The sequence below is a fragment of the Trifolium pratense genome, linkage group LG3 (assembly GCF_020283565.1).
Source record: "Trifolium pratense cultivar HEN17-A07 linkage group LG3, ARS_RC_1.1, whole genome shotgun sequence".
NCBI classification, from domain to species: Eukaryota; Viridiplantae; Streptophyta; class Magnoliopsida; order Fabales; family Fabaceae; genus Trifolium; species Trifolium pratense.
The window spans coordinates 39,166,993-39,190,159 of NC_060061.1; the positions used below are offsets into that span (position 1 = coordinate 39,166,993).

General features: G+C 34.1%; 2 protein-coding genes across 4 annotated transcripts; one reads left to right on the forward strand and one right to left on the reverse strand.

The window, feature by feature from the left end:
• Positions 1-5,504: 5,504 nt before the first annotated feature.
• LOC123913736 (protein LEAD-SENSITIVE 1-like) lies at positions 5,505-14,000 on the reverse strand. 3 transcript variants are annotated; one of them, XM_045964575.1, is made up of 4 exons: positions 13,800-14,000; positions 13,539-13,710; positions 6,562-6,674; positions 5,505-6,402 (listed from the first exon to the last, which is right to left on the reverse strand). In XM_045964575.1, the coding sequence occupies exons 3-4, from the start codon at positions 6,653-6,655 to the stop codon at positions 5,744-5,746; spliced, it is 753 nt and encodes a 250-aa protein (XP_045820531.1). In that variant the 5' UTR covers positions 6,656-6,674; positions 13,539-13,710; positions 13,800-14,000; the 3' UTR covers positions 5,505-5,743. The 3 variants fall into 3 exon arrangements, with proteins under 3 accessions (XP_045820531.1, XP_045820530.1, XP_045820529.1); XM_045964574.1 differs by lacking the exons at positions 13,539-13,710; positions 13,800-14,000 and adding an exon at positions 9,349-9,485; XM_045964573.1 differs by lacking the exons at positions 13,539-13,710; positions 13,800-14,000 and having other exon boundaries at positions 6,562-6,960.
• A 3,209-nt stretch (positions 14,001-17,209) lies between these two features.
• LOC123915078 lies at positions 17,210-19,886 on the forward strand. Its single transcript, XM_045966226.1, has 2 exons — positions 17,210-18,986; positions 19,075-19,886. Exons 1-2 carry the CDS (start codon positions 17,210-17,212, stop codon positions 19,884-19,886), a joined length of 2,589 nt encoding a protein of 862 aa, XP_045822182.1.
• The last annotated feature ends 3,281 nt before the right edge of the window (positions 19,887-23,167 follow it).

Consider the following 23,167-nt stretch of genomic DNA (forward strand, 5'->3'; position numbering starts at 1 on the left):
AATTATACAAAAATTATATTAATTAATATAAACACACTACAACAAATTTTTTTTTTTTGACATTTTGTATTTTTAGGGTTTTTAAGGGTTTTAGTTTTTTTTATTATTATATATATTAAGTTTCTATTTTACTTGTTTATCAACAAAACAAAAATTAGAAGTAAATAGAAAACAAAAGATTTTGAGGAAAAATCGTGCAATATATTTAATATTATTTTTTTACAATACAATACAAAAAATTGCAAATTAATTGGAATTTGGACTAATTATCACGACCACGAGCACGACCACGACCACGACCACCACCACCACCAACGTCATCGTCACCTAAATGACCTCCAGTACCGCATGTAGGAGCATGACGAACACGATCACCTCTTCGAAGTTCTCCTTGATGTTGTTCCACATCGTCTTGTTGATACTGAAAAGATGCAGTAGGATTACTCGAAATTGAGGCATTGAAAAAGTTTGATGTAGATGTGTCGTTGAACAAGGAGGTAAATGGCACACCAGAAAGGTTGTCAAAAATATTAGGATTATTAGGATCATCAGGAGTAATCAACTCATTAATCCATGACGAACCCACAGAGTTTTGAGTGTCGTAGGTATTGTGTTGGGGTGAAGTGTATAGGTTGTTGTGGAAAATTTGTTGGGCCGGTGTGTAGAAATTTTGTTGGGCTGGTGTGTGGAAATTTGGGTCATTAGATGGGTAGAAGTTTTGTTGGTCGTAGAAATTTGTTGTTGGTGGTGAGATGTAGGTTTGATGGTCATAGATTGGGAATTGGGGAGGGGTATAATCTAGGTATGGAGCTGATTGATTTTGTGTTGTGGTTTGCATGGGTGTTTGGTCAGGGTCAGGGGTAAATTCACGGGTTGAGGTAGATGGATTGTTTAGTGTGGGTGGGGGTTTGAAGAAGAACGGATTGAAGGTATTATAATACCACTCAAAATAAGAATTTGGAAGTTTATTTGCATGTGTGCCAGTTATCACCTTAGTGTGACGATTATTCCAATCGTCGATAAAACTTTCATATTCAACATCCCATCTATCTTTTGCTCCTCCACGCCTAGTTTGCTTGTGATATTTTGACATGTTTTCTGCTGGGCGCAATCTAGTTTGTTTGATTCCAAACTGGAGTTTAACTCGGTCGGTTTGGTGGTACTCCAAACTGGAGTTTAACTCTAGTTTGCTCCTCCATGCTCACTGATGACGTGGCATTGTACATGTGGACAAACAATTTCCTTAGATAGTGTCCCGAGCCCCAATCTTTTGCTTCTTTGATTGCAGTGATGTAAACACGATCATTTTTAAGGAATCCCATTGCAAAACATGCATCTCTATAGGTCAAATATTGTGTGTCACCAATTTTTCTGACATCATCATAGCAAGTTGTCCACATGTACAATGCCACGTCATCAGTGAGCATGACACATTAGCAAAAGTTTGACCAAATTGAGGTGGGGGACTAAAACTAACAAAAAACTAAAATAGGGGGATCAAAAGTGCTGAGTTTTAAAATAGGGGATCAAAAGTTCAGGTTTTTCAAAATAGGGGGATCAAAACTGCATTAAAGCCAAAAAAATATTTGTTTCAAATTACTTATTGTTTTGATAATTTAAGATTATATTTTGTCTATTATACCCCATATAAATTTCAAATATTTAGGAGTAGTTGTTGAAATCATAAAAGATTTAATATATATTTGAAAAACTAAAGTTTTTTTTAAAAAAAAATTCTTTGATACATAACATATTAATTTTTAAAAAAATTATTAGTGAATTAAAATAAGGGTATAACAGGAAGATAAGATATAAAAATACACTTTCTTAATTTATTTATTTATTTTAAACGACAAATAAAAGGAACGGAGAGAGTAATTGAAGAAACTAGTGTTTTTTTTTTTTTACTAAACGCGGAATCTTGTTATTATCCTCAATTGTCGATATATATTATATATTGTATCCTCAATCTTTTGATTGTTTTATTCATTTTTAAATACCTTGATAGTGGACTTAACGGAATTCAGCTTAGGATTACATTGGGCTTTAAAACACAAATAAGATAGGCACAAAGTTACTTAAAACACTTTATGCTTATATGTGATATATGCAAAACTGATCATAGCACAAACTTGATAAATCTCAATTTGCTATTTTTAATTACTATTTATTTAACTAACTTATTTATTTTTAAATTCTTTATCATAATAAATAAGGACATAAATAAAATTTAACTTTTTAAACATTTGAAAATTAGTTAAAATTTCTTATAAAAATAACCAATTTTATTATGTGAAATAAGAATAAGAATAAACAAAAACTAAATATGTAATTTAGATTTGCTTTAAGAAGGAAGAAAGACAAAAAGAGAAGAGTTTGTTCAGTCAGATTTTGGAGGTGAGAAAGATCAACGATGGCCAGGCGAGTCGAGACTCGGAACGAGTCGACATTGACTCGGATTGTTAATTCGGTGTTCGCCTTTGTTAGACAAGCTGAGTTTGAGATCCTCTTCTTTCTGTTCTTCTTCATCGCTTATATTCTCTTCAAAGACATCGTAAGTTCTTTTCTTTTTTTATAAGCTTCTTCCTTTTTCTGATTTTTCATCACCCATTTACACCCTTTGTTCAAATTTTTGTTCTTTTTTATATGGGCACCATGTTTGTTATTTCATGTTTTTGGTTATGTTTGAGAAATTAGGCTGAAATTTTGACCTTGTTATTGTAAGCTTAGGAAGTATAAGTGGATTTCTTGTGAATGAATATCTTAATTGTATTTCTTATAGATCTTGTGTGCTATACTCTGATCGAAGACGTGTCTGGTGTCCGACGGTGTAACAGAAATGGCAGTTGGCACCAACACCATAGTAGTTAATCCCGGATCCCGGAGCGGCCAGCCTCAAAACTGGGATAGCGGCATCCCGGGAGCGGGATGGCCGGGATGCCGCTATTATTTTTTATTTATTTATAAATTACATAAATAATACTATAAACATATAATTAATGTAAAATTAAACAAACATCTCAAAATCCATAAAACATTCATAAATTAAAAATTAAAAACACAAATCTCAAGTCTACAACACCTTCTTAAAAATTACCAACAAAAGTCAAGCAAAATAAATAAGCAAAAGTCAAGTCTCCAACACTTAGATTAATAAAGTAACTAAAAATTAAAACTCGAGTTTATCATCAAAGTCTAAGTCTAATCATCCGAGGTTGAAGAAGAAACAACAGATGAAGGTTGAAGAAGAAACAACAGATGAAGGTTGAAGAAGTTTGGATCTTGAGAGTGAGAGAAGATAGTACGATAGCGTGAGAGAAAGAATGAATTGTGGCTAGGGTTTAGTTAGGAGTAAGTAACAGTTTTAAAGGTAAAAAATCAATTTTACCCTTACTAAAATGAGTGAGATTTCAAAAATGGCCTTTAAAACCCATGAAAACAAAATCTCAGTCCTAACCCGGGATGGCAACTCAGGACCCGCTCCGCTCCGGTCCACTGGGAACCTGCTGGGATCCCACCGAGAAGCTTAGCTGCGCCGCTCCATCCCGTCCTGGCAGAGCTCCGCTCCGCTCTGCTCCACCGGGATCCCACTGGGATCGCCCGGGATTGACTACCATGACCAACACATGTGAATACATTCAATTATGTCAATTTTAAATTATTATCGACGTCGACGTATTAGTGTTGTGTCTGGTTTACGTGTCTGTGTCGGTGCTTTATAGGTTCTATAAGTGGATTTCTTGTGAACGAATAACTTAATTGTATTTCTTATATATCTTGTATGCTATACTCTGATCAAAGATGTGTCTGGTGTCCAACAGAGTCAGACATGGCACCGACACATGTGAATACATTCAAATATGTCATTTTAAAATTATTATCGATGTCGGTGTGTCAGTGTTGTGTCTGGTTTTCGTGTTTGTGTCAGTGCTTCATAGATTCTATATGTATACACTCCTCGGTACACGAAGTTTCATTCTATTTCGGTTCAAAATGCTTAATTATGTGAATGGAAATCAAATGGATTCGACCTCCTAATATTCTTATGTTAGGTGTGCTAAACAAATGGCAAATTAGTTTTACCAAAGTCACCAAATCTCCGAATTAGAGAATCTATTTCAAATTGGGATATAATCATGTCAATTACAAACACCGTCTATGAAACATTAACACAAAAATGGACATCGGATACGAGACTGTTTCAGAGACTAGACGCACCTTCAATGGTTCAATTTGAAGTCTCGATGCCATGTAGATGGGCATATTGGCTCTGAGTGTTTCATGTTTCAATCTATATATGATTAGTAACTTGGTTTTGATTAATTGTAAATTTTGGCAACATTTCACATGTTCTCATCTAAACCTCCATCCCCTAGTCCCTGTCCTGTTTATCTTGTAATTGTGGTTTTGGCAGTGAGTTTTAATGGCTGTTTTGCATTAACTGCAGACATCAAGACCTGAATACAATCAAGTATTTGTGAAGAAGCCTGGTGGTGGACCAGAACTTTTTCCGTTTTAATGGAATTGATGCTTGGACAGGTTGGATGTCATTCGTGTGAAGGTATTCTTAGTGTGCCTTGTAATGGTCTTGCATATTTCCTTTTGTATGTTTATGTAAGTTTGTAGGCAAAACAGGTTTGTATGATGTTACATTCCGGTTAGGTATAGCACAATACAATCAAGTAAAAATGGTTGACAATAGTTTTTATGTTCTGTGTTTATTTCAAATTTGATTGGCTTTGTCTCGTTCTATATCTCTTCTCTTCTTACCTTAGGAATAGAATGGCTTGGACCCTGTTCACAGTCACATTTCAAATGCGGTTTACAGTTTACTAATGTTCCATGATCGTCATCTTTGACATGAACGATAGTAAGTGTTTATGTATAAAGTATTTTTATAAATAAATAGTGTGGTTAATATGTTTTCGTATAAGTTGTCGGTTGTTTTTACAAGTTCACTCAAATGCTTACGCAAGTTTATGTCATTTCGATATTATTTCTTCGAAATGCACCTCATGTGGCATGTGTTTTGAGATGCTGCCAATCTTAATTAGATATATTTAGTTTAAGAAAAGATGAGGCAAAATCTAAACACATTAATACTCTACATTCTTTGTTATCACACAAACACACATTTTCTGTATCAACTTGAAGAAGCAACTCTATTTGGTTGCCAAAAGCTATTGATGATTGTATTTTAATAGCAACAGGTTTCATAAGTGTCCATATGTTCATTGTCATTTCTGAGAACCTGTTTCTCCAAATGAAAGATAATTTTCCATTTGTCAAACTCTGATTCTAAGCCTCTCAATCATGAAACACATGAACCTAAGTTGCATTCATGCATATGAGAAAGACACCTACACTTCAATCTCTTTGTAAGATATGGAGGACTATTGTTATCCTTAACGACAGAGTATCAGAAAATGCAAACAAATCCATATTTTGTACACAACCTCAATATTCAGCAAAGGCATTTTAAACTCAGGATTAAAGATACAATAATCTGGCAATAGCATGACTGATATTTGAACACAAAAAGAAAAATTGCTTGTCCATAAAAAAAGTCCACCAAAACAAGCTTTACTTGCATTGTACTAAAATGGCTTTTGAAAAACCTCTTAAAATTGCTTACAAACAAGCTAATTGGTTTGTTAAGCACACAAACTGTTACTGGAAACTTTAGCTGCAAATGACACTTTCAAACATAGACATTCAACAGAAGAGTTTTTGTGCAACCACACTAGTTTTCTGCCTTGGCCATCTCTGGTATTTTTTCCAGAGGAACTTTAGTTACCCCATTGCGAAATCCAATATCAGAAACCAATCTTTTATAGCAGTACGTTCCACAGCTAACCAATGTCATACCATAAAAACTTGAGGTAAATTTTGATGTTACAAATCGACGTGAAAAAGCAGCTATGGAATTGACAGCCGCCGAGTAAGTTGCTGCTTGGCCACTTCCGCCGGCTACACTGATGTTTGGGGTTACAAGGAGACCTGTTTTGCAATAAATTGCAAAATCCTCACAGTTATTCTTGAAGAAATGGTAGTCACCAAATCCATTTTCAAGAAGATAAAAAGTGCGGGAAAGGACTTCATCCGTCGGATCTGAAGAAGCAAGGGTGCAGGTGCCTCCTCTAGCTTGGGCTAGAAATTGAATTATATTGACACCATACTCAAAGAGGTATAGTTCACCTCCAGAAAGAAAACAATCTAAGCAAGATGAGATGACACCATTGGTCCTTATTTCACGGCAATCACCGCATCTGAGGCATGGAATGTCGGTATCAAAAGAGGGAGCTGAACTTGTAAAAAGACCGTCGAAAATAGCTGGTGTTCCATTTTGTTGTCCTCTTCCAGTTGTGAAGTGGATTACCATTCCCTCACCAACATATATTCCTGTTATCTTAGCAGAACACAAACATGACATTAACATCAATAATATCATACTTATAAACTGAAAGCATAGGATAAGTTAAGACATGACATAAGGGTATGAATATATAAATTAGCAGAAATGTGTGACATTAAAGATGAATAGAAGAAAGAAGAGATGACCATGATGTGCATAGAGGTAAGCCTGCCTCCAAGAGTAGATCTGATCTCCTGGTTTCAATTGTTTCCTATCAATCTTATTGGAAAGTACTCCCATCTTCTTAAGTGTGTATGATCTGAGATCCACAATGGCAAATTTTGGTGTTAGAGGAAGAAATGTGTGTGACTTTGAGTGGAGTAGGTCACTACTAGTAGTATTCTAGATCTAGAGAAGAAAAAGCAAAGAAGGATGAGACTTCTTGTGGGGAGTGGGTTGTCTCCCGTGAAAAGTGTCAGAAATTGCTTTGAAAACATAAGAAAATAAGAAATGCATTACTATAACAGTCAACAGGCAAATTTTCTTGCTGTCAATCTATTCCTTCTATGACCATGTGCACTATACCAATACCAATAAAAATAGGGATGTAGATTCCCGGTGAATAAAGTTGAAGTGTTCCACAAATATTAGAATTTTTTTTGAAATACCCCTGTACCCACAAAACATCACCAAAATACCCTACCTGAGAATTTTTTTTCCAAAATACCTTACTTTTCCCTTCTGAGTTGAACGCGCCATCCAGCATGTGGCGTTCAATTGATGTTTTTTTTTTTTTTCATTAATGAGGGAGAATGAGAGAAAGAATACTAGAACTTTGACATATACGGTAATATGTAACAATAAAAAATAAAATACAAAAATTCTAAGAGCATTTTCAATAAGAGTTGTGGCCACAAAAGTTATGGGCCCATGTCAGACACGTAGCCCAACCCAAATTACCTAGTGACCAATGACATTATTTGGGGCATCATAATTCATATCATATCTTTTATTTTCGGTACTGAGGATTGATGAAAATTGTTTGATTTGAAAGGACTATGCATAATGCATTCTGGAAATAAAGGCTGATGATGATGTTTATAAAAAAAAATATAGTAATTACTTATGTCATCAAATGAAATTGCTCATTGTCAAGGCGGCTACATCACTAGCTCGTTTTCATAATTTTATTAATATTCTTACATGTATTTATGATATTATTACGAATAAGATAAACTATTTTCAGTAAAACAAAAATATTTGCAACACAATTTCTTTTTTTATTCCTTTCCAACACATCAAATTCTGAAAAGGCTATTTTATGTTTGACAAGTGGAATGACATCATAAATCATGCAAAGAATTTCCTCGTTGCCACAAAACCGTGTGTAACTATAGCAGACCATCTCCAATGGTGTAGTACTTATTAGGTACTCATGATACTTATTAGGTATTACCATTGGAGCAATATCCATTTGAGTACCTAATAGGTACTGGTTCTACAATAAGTATTAGTACCTATTTTATTTTTGTGGGGTCTCGTTTATAATGATGTATAGTTATTAATGAGATGTGTTATTGGTAGAGTCTATTTAGAACTTTTTAAGACCATCTCCAATGGTGTAGTACCTATTAGGTACTCATGGTACTTATTAGGTACTACCATTGGAGCAAAACACCTTTGAGTACCTATTAGGTACCACTTCTCATATAAGAACCCTCTCTCTCCTCTTGGACCCACCTTACTTTAGATTAAAATATTCTTTTTATGGGACTCACACATTTTTAAATTAATGTGAAATTATTGATGGACCCATTTAGAATTTTTTTTAAGAAGTGCTAGGTTGGAGGAGTTGAGTACCTATTAGGTACTATTATTAAAAAATAATAAATAAGTGATGTGTCCACGTGGGACCCAATTAAGTACTCAAAATTAGAGTTCTCCATTGTGGATGCTCTAAGAGATGTTGGGTTGGAGGGATTGAGTACTTATTAGCTACTATTATTAAAAAATTATAAATGAGTGATGTGTACACGTTGAGTCCAGTTAAGTACTAAAAAATGAGGATCTTCATTATGAATGCTCTAATATGTCAACAGAAAACACCAATGTTAACAAAAATATTAATAGATGATTAAAAGTAAAAAGTTGCCTCAAAAAACAAAAATATTGTCCAATACGGTATATATACACGAGTAATCGGATTGTCACCATCGGAGATTTCACTGAATTATCTCTAGTTGTAACATCCACCACTCAAGCATATCATTTTTCAATATTTTTATTTTAAAATTTGTCTCTTATTTTTTTAAAGGTCGAGATTTGACTGTATGTGAAAGCAAAAATTTCTCACGGAAGACGATATACTCCCATATACACGGTTTAGTTTTTTCAATTACTATCTCTTTCAATCACATTCTCATCAAATATTTATAAGTGGTGTACATTTTTTATATGGTTTTTTTTTGTTGGTTACATTTTTATATGGTGTTTTAATATACAGTATTGAGTGTTTAATGGTCATATAAATCACTCTAGAAAACATGTACTAGGTATCATAGATAAATTTTCTTACTCTCCTTCTTCAAAAAAAAATTTTCTTACTCTCAAAAAAAAAATCATAGATAAATTCTAGAGTATCTATAGAATGATTAAATTTAAGCAAATAAGTTGGAGCCGTTTAATCTTTGTGATATAATTGCTTAATCTTTTCGCTTAAAAGTTTTAGCAACCAAACAAAATTCATATTGTTATCTACTCTAAAATTAATCAACTCAGTCAAATCAAAGCATTGAAATCAAAACAAGATCACAACCAAAATCTAAAAGCAAAGAAAACAAGAGTGCAACAACATAAAAGCAACAAGCACTTCTTCCATATCTATGGACAAATTGTGTTACCATCATATGATTCAAAATTCTACTTAATTCAATCAAAACAAGAAAACATAAAATTGATCTACAACAATAGAGAGAGGAATTAGTAAAACTAACCAGGAATATACAAAGGTGATGATGCTTCTTTGGCCTAGAAACTTACTTGTGTGTTAGTGAGGCAAAGGAAAGCATCAACAAAAAGATAACAAAGAATGAAAGAAAGTAGCACTTGGAGACATTCTATATATCGTCACGAACAGATTCTTTTCTCTTGTGCCCAATTACTTGAAGGGAATTTGTTCCATCTTTTTTTCCTTTTCAAAAGTTATAAACTTTTATTTTATTTTTTTGTCAAAAAAACTTTTACATTATTTTTGACTCAATATACACACGGTATGCACCAACAAAAAGTAATACAGTCACCAACGGTTATGCTTTAAAAAGGACATTCTCACTCACTCTTTTATTCTCTTTACTACCATGTTTAGGGTAGCGCTGTCAAATAGGTCGGTCCGATTCGGTGTGTTAGAATATATTAATAGGTCAAATTGGCCCGGTTTAATTATTATTGGGCTATGCATTAATGAACCCAGCCCGACCCCATATGGGCCATGTGGACTAATCGGCCGGTCCGATCCTTTTCAAACAAAAAAAATCTTCTGTTTATCAAATTTTTTTGTCACTTTGATGTATTAGTATCTCATAATTATCAATTTTATTCAGATATGATTATATGCAAGTGTAAATAATTTTTCCATCAGTACTAAATATCAATTAAACCCTCATTTGATTCCAAAAAAAAAAGAATCAAATTAATAAATTATAAAGTTAATTTTTTTAAAGTTTCAGGTCAATATAATACATTTTAATAAGCTTACACATTTAAGTTTTAACTATATTTTTTATAATAATTCAAGTATATGATAATTTTTTTATGTTTTTATTGATATTATTTTTATAATGACAATTTTTTTTTATAATGAGTCGGCCCGAAATCCAATGGGGTATCCCGGTCCAGCAGAATTTTCATACGGGCAACATGGACTTGGGTAAAAAGGCCAAATTGCATTTGGGCAACTTTTTTTGAATTTTTTTTCCCTACCCCTACATTTAACATTTCACCCCTACAAGTAACTCAACATTTCCATTTTACCCCCTTTATTATTATCATTTAGCCTCAAGTGTTCAGGTAAAAAAAAAAGTGTGTAAAAAAATGTGTTCAGGTAAACATCACTCCCAGACCAAAATGAAGTTACAAATTTTTCAGTTGTGGGGGTAGGAGTATAATTGTAAGGGTATGGAAGAAATTTTTCAGTTTTTTTACGCCTGATCTGTCGAAGCCCCAAGGCTAATGAACCGATCCATCAGCTCATAAAGACCATGCATTTTATCTAGTTTTAATCCTTCTAGAACGCCCCATAATTCTTCTACATAAGCACTACAAGTACCTAGCCCTCAACCATATCCACTCTTCATTGCTCCCTCTAAGAAGGGAACTTGATTCTCTCCAGTGCAGTTTCCACTGCAGGTAGGGGTGTGCAAAAAATCCAAGTATCTTTAACCACATCATTAACCAAACTATATCCAAAATTAATAACCAAATCCATTTTAGAAAAAAATCACACCAATCCAATACAAAAAAAACCAATTATAAAGCATATCCATTTCTTTAGATGTTTTCTCTCCCGACCCCCCAATGATTCTTTTATACCCCCAATATTCCAATTTTGCCTTTGCAAAAAACTTCGGTTCGCATAAACCGAATTTTTTTTAGTACAAATTCAGATTAAATTTCGGTTTCTATAAACCGAAGTTTTTTGCAAGGTCAAAATTGGAAATTCAGGGGTATAAAAGAAACACGGGGTCGGGAGAAAAAACACCATTTCTTTATAATTGGTGGTTTCTAAATTGAGGCCCAATAAGAAAAAAGCCCAATAGTTTTTTGTTAAAAAAAAAACAATTTTCAAAATTCAATTAATTATATAATTTAATAAATAATTAATTAATAAGGTGTGGAGGGAGTTGGTCAACGAGGCGGTCAACGCCGGACCACCGGCGGCCGGCGCGGCGGAGCTCCTATGTGTACGACGGTTGGCGGTGATTTTCCGGCAACCGATGACAGACTTCCGACGATCGGCACGGTGATTAGCGGCAGCGCTCCGGCGGCCGACCACCGTCAACCACCCATTAATATTTAATTATTCTTTTATTTAACAAAATTTATTTATTTTCAAAATAATTATAAAAAACAGATTTTTGACGATTATATTCTTAAAAAAAATCTGTATTTTAATTTTTTCGGGCTTAAAAAAATCTGATTTTTTGAGCTTAGTTTGAAATATTTTGGGCTTAGAAAAAAAAAATTATGGGTTGATTATAAACCAATAATTCATAAAATTAAAGAAATTTTTTATTTTTTTTAATATATATGAATTAAAAGTTTAAAATTAAAAGTTATAAATATATATGGCTTAATTATATAAAAAAAAACACGCGAATGACGTGGCCCATCTCAGTTTTTTTTTTCTCTAATTTTTGTTTTCTTCTTACAAAAAATCCAAAAAAGAAATTGGGGAAAAGGATGCACTCTGAGGAGCATCACCGTCTCCCTCAATCTCTTTGTCACATCTGATGCCGAATAAAATATTGTCTGATTTCCAGTTGCGGACAGGTTTTGATTCTTCCTGCGGAGGTTTTTGATCAGTGGAATTGATACCTGAAGAAGTTTTGATGGCTAAGATACTAACTGGATCTATGGAACCACGATGGTGAAAGAATCGAAGTATTCGATTTGTAGATGCAGAGAAAACTTCCATTTGTGTTTTTTTGTAGATGCAGAGAAAACTTCCATTTTTGGATTGTTTATGTCTATATTGTTGATGAAATTGATTCATAGAGATGCAATTGCCCACAATCAAATATCTTATAGAACTTATAAATACATGAATAACAAAGATGCAATTTGTTGTACTGATATTGTGAAAGTTACTTTAGAAGAAAGTTCAGTAATTTGAGCAAGGGGATGGAGTGTTGGATTGATCAGAGGCTTGGTTACAAGGCTCAGAGCACTACACGTGAAGATGAGTGAGTTGGTACTTAATACAACACGTGACTGACCATGCGTTCTTGCCTTTCTTGTTGTGTTCCTTCGTACCAAATAGCACTGCTCTTCTCGTAATTTGAACTTAATTGTTAAGGATGTTTTCCGTTGCTGCCGAAAGTTAACATTTAGGGTCTGTTTGGTTCAGAAAAAAGAAGGGGAGGGGAGGGATTTTAATAGAGGGGAGGGGAAGGGAGGGAAGGGAGGGGAAATGTTTTAATTAAATATATGTTTGGTTCAAAAGAGGGGAGGGAAGGGGAGGTGAACGATTTTAATTAAATATATGTTTGGTTCACAATGGGAGAGGAGGGATTTTGAAACTAATTTACCTTTTTACCCTCAATAAAATATATGATTGACAAAGCAACAATCAATTGAGCGAGAGAGCAAGAAAGGGATTTGACAAAGCAGCAATCGATTGTTAGATGTTTTTCATTTCATGAAATATATCATGCTATAGTCATATCATATGTATAAAAATTGATTACTATATGTTTTTTCATGAAATATGTTTTTGTTGATGTTGATTATCGACGAAGAAGGGGAGAATACTAATAAGACTTCTAATGTACTATCCTATAAAGAAGTATTTCGTAATATACCATAATTTTAGTTGTATGAACATTTTTCTAAATTTATTGTTGAACTAATTTTTAATGTTATAATTATTATATTTTTTTGTTAATACTAGGCTAATTAGCACGGGTCGAAGTTCTAGATATAGGATAATTACACATGAATAAAAGTCAAATAGAAAACAAATTACTGTACTAATACACCGCTAACCTTTAGTAGACCCATTTTAAATTTTCATCTGCATTAATTATATTTTTACTAACCTACTAATTAATTTACATTTTTTATTTTTTTTTGATAGTATTTACATTTTCTTTTTCAGTAATATATAATAAATATTTTAGTGTAAAACATCAACCAATTCTTTTTTTAAAAGATAAATTATAAAATCAACATTAATTGTCAATTTAATATCATAACCGACTTTCTTAATATCCTATGTTTCAGGACGAATGTACAAATGTAGTATCAAATCAAATTAGTCCTAAAAGTTTTATACAAGGAACAAATTAGAGATTGTGTTTGGACTCATGAAAATGTGAGACTAATTTAGCATTAATTTGCCATAAAAATATCTCTGCTGAGCTACATACAGGACTAAAAAAGAGCATGAGAGAAGGTAGGTACATACCTAAGAGAGCACTAACTAGGCCACCTGCACTGATCTCCAAAGACCAAGAATCTTCACCTTTCCTTATTGCCGACACGGGCAACCTGTTTGCCACAACCAAAAGTCTCTGTCTATATTTTCCATGATCATCATTTTCTTGCCTCCCAACTCTATTTCCATCTTTTACGGGTATCTGTTCGTTTTATGCAACGACCTGGTTATTAATAATAATATATTTATCGTTAAAAAAATAATAATTGATGATGATGATGATGATGATACCTTCTCAACATTGTGATCCTCCTGCTCCAAATATTCATCACCCAACAACTGTTCATTGTTGGATTGAATTCCTCTATTTCCACTTTTCCTTAACTCTCTCTTAATAACCTCTCTACACGACCTGGTATATGATTTGAATCACCGTTGTATTTATTCCCTGGCATATATACCACTCCTTATAGTTCTAGTTATAACTCCCTCTCCTCCTGCATAATTTCCCAGACATATATACTCAATATTAATTCATTTCAATTATCATATACAAACTGAAAATGTTCAAATTATTATAGAAATAACATTATTAACATATTTTATGATCTATACATGATTGAAGCTGTAAGTAACAATTAAAATGAAAGAAAATAAATAGAGTGGAGAAAATTTTATATCCGGTTTTTAGAAAGAAAGTTTATGATGGAGAGGAGAACAGAGTTGAGAGGCAAGGCATGAAATGAATGAATGAATATTGGAATTTTTTTTCAAAGTGCACCTGTCATTAGTCAAATACACCAAAACATCCTACCTGGGGAAAAATTAACCGAAATACCCTGGTCCTTTTCTGTGAGTGGGACGCGCCATCCAGAGACTAGTGTCCCAATGAAGGACGCGCCATCCCCACATTAGTGTCCTAATGAAGGACGCGCCATCCACATATTAGCGTCCTGAGTTTGTTTTTTTTTTTTTTTTTCATTTTCGTTTTTGAAGGTTTTTGGAAGGGTTATAAGGGTTTTGAGGGTTAAGGGTTAGGAGGGTTTTGAGGGTTAAGGGTTAGATGGGGTTTTGAGGGTTAGGGTTTAGGGTTTTTTTTTTTTTTTAAAGAAATTATTGAAAAAAATTATACAAAAATTATATTAATTAATATAAACACACTACAACAAATTTTTTTTTTTTGACATTTTGTATTTTTAGGGTTTTTAAGGGTTTTAGTTTTTTTTATTATTATATATATTAAGTTTCTATTTTACTTGTTTATCAACAAAACAAAAATTAGAAGTAAATAGAAAACAAAAGATTTTGAGGAAAAATCGTGCAATATATTTAATATTATTTTTTTACAATACAATACAAAAAATTGCAAATTAATTGGAATTTGGACTAATTATCACGACCACGAGCACGACCACGACCACGACCACCACCACCACCAACGTCATCGTCACCTAAATGACCTCCAGTACCGCATGTAGGAGCATGACGAACACGATCACCTCTTCGAAGTTCTCCTTGATGTTGTTCCACATCGTCTTGTTGATACTGAAAAGATGCAGTAGGATTACTCGAAATTGAGGCATTGAAAAAGTTTGATGTAGATGTGTCGTTGAACAAGGAGGTAAATGGCACACCAGAAAGGTTGTCAAAAATATTAGGATTATTAGGATCATCAGGAGTAATCAACTCATTAATCCATGACGAACCCACAGAGTTTTGAGTGTCGTAGGTATTGTGTTGGGGTGAAGTGTATAGGTTGTTGTGGAAAATTTGTTGGGCCGGTGTGTAGAAATTTTGTTGGGCTGGTGTGTGGAAATTTGGGTCATTAGATGGGTAGAAGTTTTGTTGGTCGTAGAAATTTGTTGTTGGTGGTGAGATGTAGGTTTGATGGTCATAGATTGGGAATTGGGGAGGGGTATAATCTAGGTATGGAGCTGATTGATTTTGTGTTGTGGTTTGCATGGGTGTTTGGTCAGGGTCAGGGGTAAATTCACGGGTTGAGGTAGATGGATTGTTTAGTGTGGGTGGGGGTTTGAAGAAGAACGGGTTGAAGGTATTATAATACCACTCAAAATAAGAATTTGGAAGTTTATTTGCATGTGTGCCAGTTATCACCTTAGTGTGACGATTATTCCAATCGTCGATAAAACTTTCATATTCAACATCCCATCTATCTTTTGCTCCTCCACGCCTAGTTTGCTTGTGATATTTTGACATGTTTTCTGCTGGGCGCAATCTAGTTTGTTTGATTCCAAACTGGAGTTTAACTCGGTCGGTTTGGTGGTACTCCAAAATTTCAAAACATATTAGGTACGTGGTTGCAGACCAACAATGAGTGTCCTCCTCTATAGCATTAAGTGCTACGTCTTGATAAGGCCTCCAAATAAACTGCAAGTATAAAAAATGATTAAGATATTTGAAAGTGCATTATGAAAGTATAAATAAACTGCAGGTATGATGGATAAAAAAATGAATTGTTACGTCGTCTCTAGTCATTTCATCGAGCCTACGCCTCATTGAAACTACATCGTGTGCTGGATTTCCACCATATTTTGTGTCACGAGATAGTACTCTGAAAAGAATTTATTAACATGATTAGTAATATATAATTTAAGCAGTCATGTTTAAATATTCGAAAATAATATAGTTTATACTTACTCGAGTGCATAAGGACCATCACCTACTTCAAGTATTCTTATACGTGAGAAACACTTAATTCGAAATCGTGCCCATGCTTGAAGTAGGAAGCCACACCCAGATATTGAGTTCGTCTTCTTCGCCTTGGTACTTGTGTCCGCCGCGACACATAATCCTCTGTATAATGCTGCCAAGCATGCCGATCCCCAACTATACTTGCTAACAGTATTCGGATCACTTAACAGTGGTAAGTACTTAACACTGACACGACTACCAGTTGAATCAGGCATTAAAAAACATCCAATGAACATCAGGAGATACATCGATTTAGTACACAATAACAAAAATTACATTTCGATCAAAATATTACAACTTATAAATTACATCGATTTAGTACCCCATAATAAACATTTAAATAAAATTAAAATTATCGTCGAGGGATGGGAGGGGAAAAATCTGACACGGTCCCTGAAGTCAGTATTTTGCTTCGTTCATCCACCATTTCACTCAGACGATTTTTGACTACTCATAGTGTTCTCAATTTGGTCAAAAAAAGTTTTTCGTTGACTATCATATCGCTCTGAACTATGTTTACATGAAACACATATAAGAACGCTATGAGTAGTCAACGGAGAACTATTTAACCGGTTGCAGACTGAAACATTTAAGAGGAAGAGCCAATTTTTTCTCATTTTCGTATGCTGAAGACGGAGTGTGGAGATCAATTATGATGAAGAAGACTATTTATTGACTGAATTCGTTTTGGACCGGTTCGAACGCGCCATGTGCAGGTCAGCTTCCTTTGAATGAACGCGCCATCCGAAGGCTGGTGTTCAGCTTTTGCAGTAAGTACTGAACGCGCCATCCGCAGGTCGGTGTTCCATCACTGAACGCGCCATCTGCAGGTTCGCGTTCAGATTTTTTTCGTCGTTATTTAGACCTTTGCGGACCAAACATTATTCATCATCCAATCTACACACAACATCGTATTTTTTCTTCTAAGAGATACGAATTTACCATCCTAACAACAAAAAAAATTACTCTTAAAAATTTCACCATTTACAATGGCTCCAGCACAACAAAAAAATGTTCTTGTCTATTACAATGGACAATGTTTTAGACAAAACAATAGTGTTTTTTTCCAAAGCAATACAACAAGAGGTTTTAGGATCAATACAAGAAGCAACTTTGCTCATTTAAAGGAGAGAATATCAGAAAAGTTGAATTTAGGAAACAATAAGGTTATATCTGAAATTTATTGGAGGCAACCGGTGGTTTTTGGAAACTCAAATGAACGATTTGAATCATACAAAGTTGTAGACAACGATGATGTTGAATATATGTTTGCGACTCATTGCCAATTTGAAGCTCTAGTCAGCATCGAGTTATATGTTACATTGGAAGATGTACCTCCAACTGACCAACATCAGATCGAAGCACCACCATTTGATTATACACAATATTATTCGATGCTTTCACAAGATTGTGAGTCACAACCATCATCCTCATACCTCCCAGATCTGAACACACAACCATCATCCTCATACCACCAGTCTCATCAACTTGAAGCCTCACAATTTCACCCACAACCATCAACCCCATACCACCAGTCTCATCAACACGAAGCCTCACAATTTTACTCACAACCATCATCCTCATATCACCAAGAAGGAGAAGAGGAAGACGAAGATGACATCGTAAATGGAGTAATTGTCGGTGAGGAAAGCGAGAATGAAGAAGAATATGTTGCACAAGCATTCGGTGACGTTGAAGATGAAGACGTTGACGACCACCCCATGTATAATCCACCACCCCACATGCTTACCTTGGATGCAAGCATTGATGAACGTACCGAAGTTCTGCGATCAATGAATCCGAGACTTCCAGTAGATCAAGGGATTGAGGTGGGAATGCAATTTCATACCAAAGCAGATTGTGTGAGTGCAATAAGAACGTACCATATTAAACAATCTCGGGATTATAAGGTAAAACAGTCCGACAAAGAAAGGTATGTCATTCAATGTAAACAACCTACATGTAAATTCAGTTTGAGAGCATCTGAGAGAACAAATGGTCGTTGGGTAATTGGTGTTATAAAAAATGAGCACACATGCATATCTTTGGGTTTGACACAAGATCACCACAAACTTAATTCTACTATGATAAGTGAAAGCATTGCCTCACTCTTGCACAAAGACCTATCAATTAAAGTGAAAACTATAATTGCACACATAAGGGATAAGTTCAATTACACTGTCACGTACCGAAAGGCATGGATAGCAAAAAATAAGGCCATCGAAAACATGTTTGGGAGCTGGGTGGACTCATATCATGCTCTTCCGCAGTGGTTGATGACAATGCAACATTATCTTCCAAATGTCGTCACAATACTAGAGACCCTACCGGCAGACACTCCTGATGATGTGACCTTCCATCGTCTGTTTTGGTCTTTTGAACCACTTATTAAAGGTTTTGCATATTGTAAACCAATTGTGCAGGTTGATGGAACATGGTTATATGGGAAGTATAAAGGGACATTGTTGCTAGCTGTTGCACAAGACGGAAATGACCATATATTTCCAGTCGCTTTTGCAATTGTGGAAGGTGAAACAAAGGAAGCTTGGAACTTCTTTTTAAAAAATTTGAGAACATATGTCACTCCACAACAACATCTTTGTGTGATTTCAGATAGGCATCCATCCATTAAAAGTGCTTATGATAATCCTGCAAATGGTTGGAATGATCCTACCTGCAGACATGTGTACTGCATCAGACACATTGCCCAAAACTTCATGCGAAAGTTCAACAATAAAAAGCTTCGCAAGTTGGTTGTTAACATGGGTAACTATCTGCAAGTCACTACAACTTTTCTATAATTTCAACGATACATTTTTTTTATGCTGTTTTATTAATTGCTCTTCTTATATAGGATTTGCAGTAAATCAACCTTTGCACAGATACTACCGCAGCAAAATTGCTGCGCAGAACACTAATGTAATAGGGTGGCTTGATAATATCCCTATAGCGAAGTGGACGCAAGCATTCGATGAAGGTCGTCGGTGGGGTCATATGACAACCAACCTTGCTGAGTCGATGAACAACGTGTTTAAGGGTATTCGCAATGAACCCATCACAGCTTTGGTCCAATCAACGTTCTATAAGTGTGTCGTACTGTTTCAAAGAAGAGCCACTGAATCAGCAGCTGTGTTGCAATCTGGACAACAATATTCAGAAGCTTGTCAGAAACGGATTGAAGAAGCAATGCATAAAGCAAACTCACATCAAGTCATTGCTTTTGATCGACTCAATCAAACTTTCAGGGTAATGGAAACTGTCAATCACAACGAGGGTCGACCAATGGGTCGATTTCTGCTCAAGTTGGGTGAAAGCTGGTGTGATTGTGGAGAATTTCAAGCTTTACATTTGCCTTGTTCGCATGTTATTGCTGCATGCTCCCATGCTGCACAAGCTTACCAAGTTCATATACATGACGTGTACAAAGCTGCAAGTGTATTTTGTGTATACAATAACACCTTCCCGGGAATTCAAGACCAATCATATTGGCCCCAATATTATGGCCGTCGACTTTGCCCCGACCCAGCAATGAAAAGATGTAAGAGAGGTCGTCCGAAAAGTACGCGCATTAGGACGGAAATGGACGACGAGATCGAAACTTTGAATAAGTGTGCGTTATGTAGGGTGCCTGGCCATGATCGTAGGAATTGTCCAAATTCCAATTAATTTGCAATTTTTTTGTATTGTATTGTAAAAAATAATATTAAATATTATTATTGCACGATTTTGTTTTGTTGATAAACAAGTAAAATAGAAACTTAATATATATAATAATAAAAAAAACTAAAACCCTTAAAAACCCTAAAAATACAAAATGTCAAAAAAAAAAAAAATTTGTTGTAGTGTGTTTATATTAATTAATATAATTTTTGTATAATTTTTTTCAATAATTTCTTTAAAAAAAAAAAAACCCTAAACCCTAACCCTCAAAACCCCATCTAACCCTTAACCCTCAAAACCCTCCTAACCCTTAACCCTTAACCCTTCTAACCCTTCTAACACTCCTTACCTTCAAAAACGAAAATGAAAAAAAAAAATACCAACTCAGGACGCCGCCTTGGGGATGGCGCGTCCTTCACATGGTCGCCGGCCTCCCAATGGCGCGTCCTTCATTGGGACACTAGTCTCGGGATGGCGCGTCCCACTCACAGAAAAATACCAGGGCATTTCGGTTAATTTTTCCTCAGGTAGGATGTTTTGGTGTATTTGACTAATGACAGGTGCAGTTTGAGAAAAAATTCATGAATATTGCAACAAAGTAGTTTTATTACTGAGAACATTTTATTATTGAATAAAATTGGTGAGAGAGAGAGAGAGAGAGAGAGAGAGAGAGAGAGAGAGAGAGAGAGAGAGAGAGAGAGAGAGAGAGAGAGAGAGAGAGAGAGAGAAAAAGTTGGTTCACATGAAAAATTGAGTGACCTCGGAAATTAGCGGAGAGTTGAAGGAAGACAGGTGTGTGTGTCCTTAAAAAGAGAGAACTGGAATGGTTTTGGTTTTTTAGTAAGACTATAAGAGCATTCACAGCTGGGTTCCTGTGAGAGAGACACTTTGAGATGAATTGCAGATATCTTAACTCGTGATTTCATTGCAAATTCTTAGTATCTTACACAATTATAATAGTCCATCATAATCTAGAAAGTCTCCATGCTTTAAAAATTAACTAAGTATCGTGTTATAGATCATGGGAAAATAGATTCTTTAAATTTTTTTATTTTTTTTATAAAAGTTCAAATGAAAATTTGGTTTAAATAGTTATTTTTAAAATGTTATTTTAGGTATTTGATCATTTTATTGAAATTTTTTTTAATATCAAAATTTTGAAAAATCATTTATTTTGAAGCTATTTCAAACAGATTTTCATAAAAATCATTTTTGAAATACAATTTTTTCAAAAAGTTGTGATTTTGACTATATTTTAATATTTAATAATGTGTGTATATGTTGTATGATGTTAAAATTAGTGTTTGAATTTAGAAAAAACGAATATAAAAAACTTATAATATTTTGAAAAACTGTTTTAAAAAATCTATTTTAAAAAATACAAAGAAAAATCTATTTTTTTAAAAACTGGAACAAACAGGCCCCATATCCAACACCAATATTAAGTTAGTCCAAATTTATTTATTGATTTGTATAATTTTTGTTTTCCACGTATTTGTTTTTATGATACAGCTATGTGTAGTAGGATACATATCAGAGATGTGACCTATATTTTCTACGTCCTCTCACCGGCATGTTTACGTATTTCTACATTGAGATGTGTAATAAAAAAAATACTAAAGTAAAATTCAAATTCATGCGGCGAAGAAGTATAACGGGGATATCCGAACTTCATCATGTATAAATTTGAGGTTATATTTTTTATCCCTGCTTAAAATTGGAAATGGTTTGGAAATACCCGAACTTTATGAATTTGGGAAGGCAAAATCTACCCCCAGCCAAATTTAATCTCCAAAAAAAATTGATCTTATTTAGTCACTTATTAAATTAAACTTGGTCACAATAATCCTTCCGTAAATATTTTTTAAATCATGATTAGGATTATTGAACCGTAACTAAGCTTATGTGTCTTCTTCATTTATTATATTATATACAAAAATAAGGGACATTTAGGTCACTACAATAACAAACAATTTGGACAAATTTATCTCCAATAATAAATTTTTGAAAATAGATTTGTCTGGATTGTTTGTTATTGTGATAATGAGTGTTTTACCTTCTCAACTGGTGTGATAACTTATAATCACGTTATGTTCGATATAGATAGAAACGAGAGTGAGCGAGAATGTGGGAAAATGAAGAGGAGACTTTAAGATAGAGAGAATGCATGTGGAAAGAGTAAGTTACTAATTTACTAAAAAATTCACTTTCATTTTATCTTTATTATTTTAACCAAGGGACTAAATTGTCTTACTTGTTCTACTAACATTATTATGCCACTTCAGAAAGCTAATAGTACATGTCATCGTTGGAGATATGGTTAACAGAGAGAAATTTATTTATGGGCCATCACAGTCATTTATCGACCTGATGTGGCTCATTACATGTACTATTAGCTTCTCATATGGTTAACAAATTTATCTCCATTTCTCTCTGTTAACCATATCTCCAACAATGACATGTACTATTAGCTTTCTGATGTGACATAATGAATTTTGTTTTTGAATTGATGATTGTTCTGAGATTTTGCATTCACTTTTGATCTGGATCTAAATCTTGCTTTATGTCCTTTGTTTTCTTTGAGATCGATGTAGACAATTGTCAGCTTTTGCTCTGTTTTGTGGATATAGTTATATGAATCGTTGTTGGTTTCAGACTTGATCATTATCATATTTTTTCAGTCTGGATATGGTTTCTATGAATCGTATTTGTGTTATGCTTGTATAATATGTGGATCTTGCTGATTCTTTTTGGACGCAGGTTGATATATATATATATATATACACTTTGTATTTTAGGATATTTTTGTGAGTCAAGATAGTGCTCTCAAGGTGTTTTTTTAAAAATTTTCATAAAAGAAAAATTAGGATTCCTTTGATGTTTAATTTGAATCAAGATTCATTGATTGCTTTGGAGAATAGACTGAATAGTTGATTCACACGGTGAAGTGTTTTGTCATAAATTATGCTTCATTTATTTATTTAACCCAAAAACTAATAATCCTAATTACTAACACTAACATTTACTGTTTCTCGAATATACAAAAAGTCAATGTGAGTGTATCATTACCATTATACAAGTGAGTTTTTGTCTAACTCAACTGAAATAAAAATATCGAAATTATTAGACTGGACGTCATGAATGGGGTTCGAATTCCGGCTCTCACACTTATGTGTGAATTTATGATGGCTTTATCATTACGTCTGCTTATTCTATTTTTCCTTTTTTTACTTTTGTAGAACTATTTTGCCTATTTATTCTTTGCATAAGTGAATTTTTTTACCGTA

Bases quoted from the DNA above. Each gene is read 5' to 3' on its own strand.
- LOC123915078 (XM_045966226.1), top strand. From the start codon at position 17,210: ATGGCTCCAGCACAACAAAAAAATGTTCTTGTCTATTACAATGGACAA. The intron at 18,987-19,074 runs GTAACTATCTGC...CTTCTTATATAG, and splicing joins CAAGTTGGTTGTTAACATGG to GATTTGCAGTAAATCAACCT.
- LOC123913736 (XM_045964575.1), bottom strand. From the start codon at position 6,655: ATGGGAGTACTTTCCAATAAGATTGATAGGAAACAATTGAAACCAGGA. The intron at 6,403-6,561 runs GTCATCTCTTCT...CTAAGATAACAG, and splicing joins TTACCTCTATGCACATCATG to GAATATATGTTGGTGAGGGA.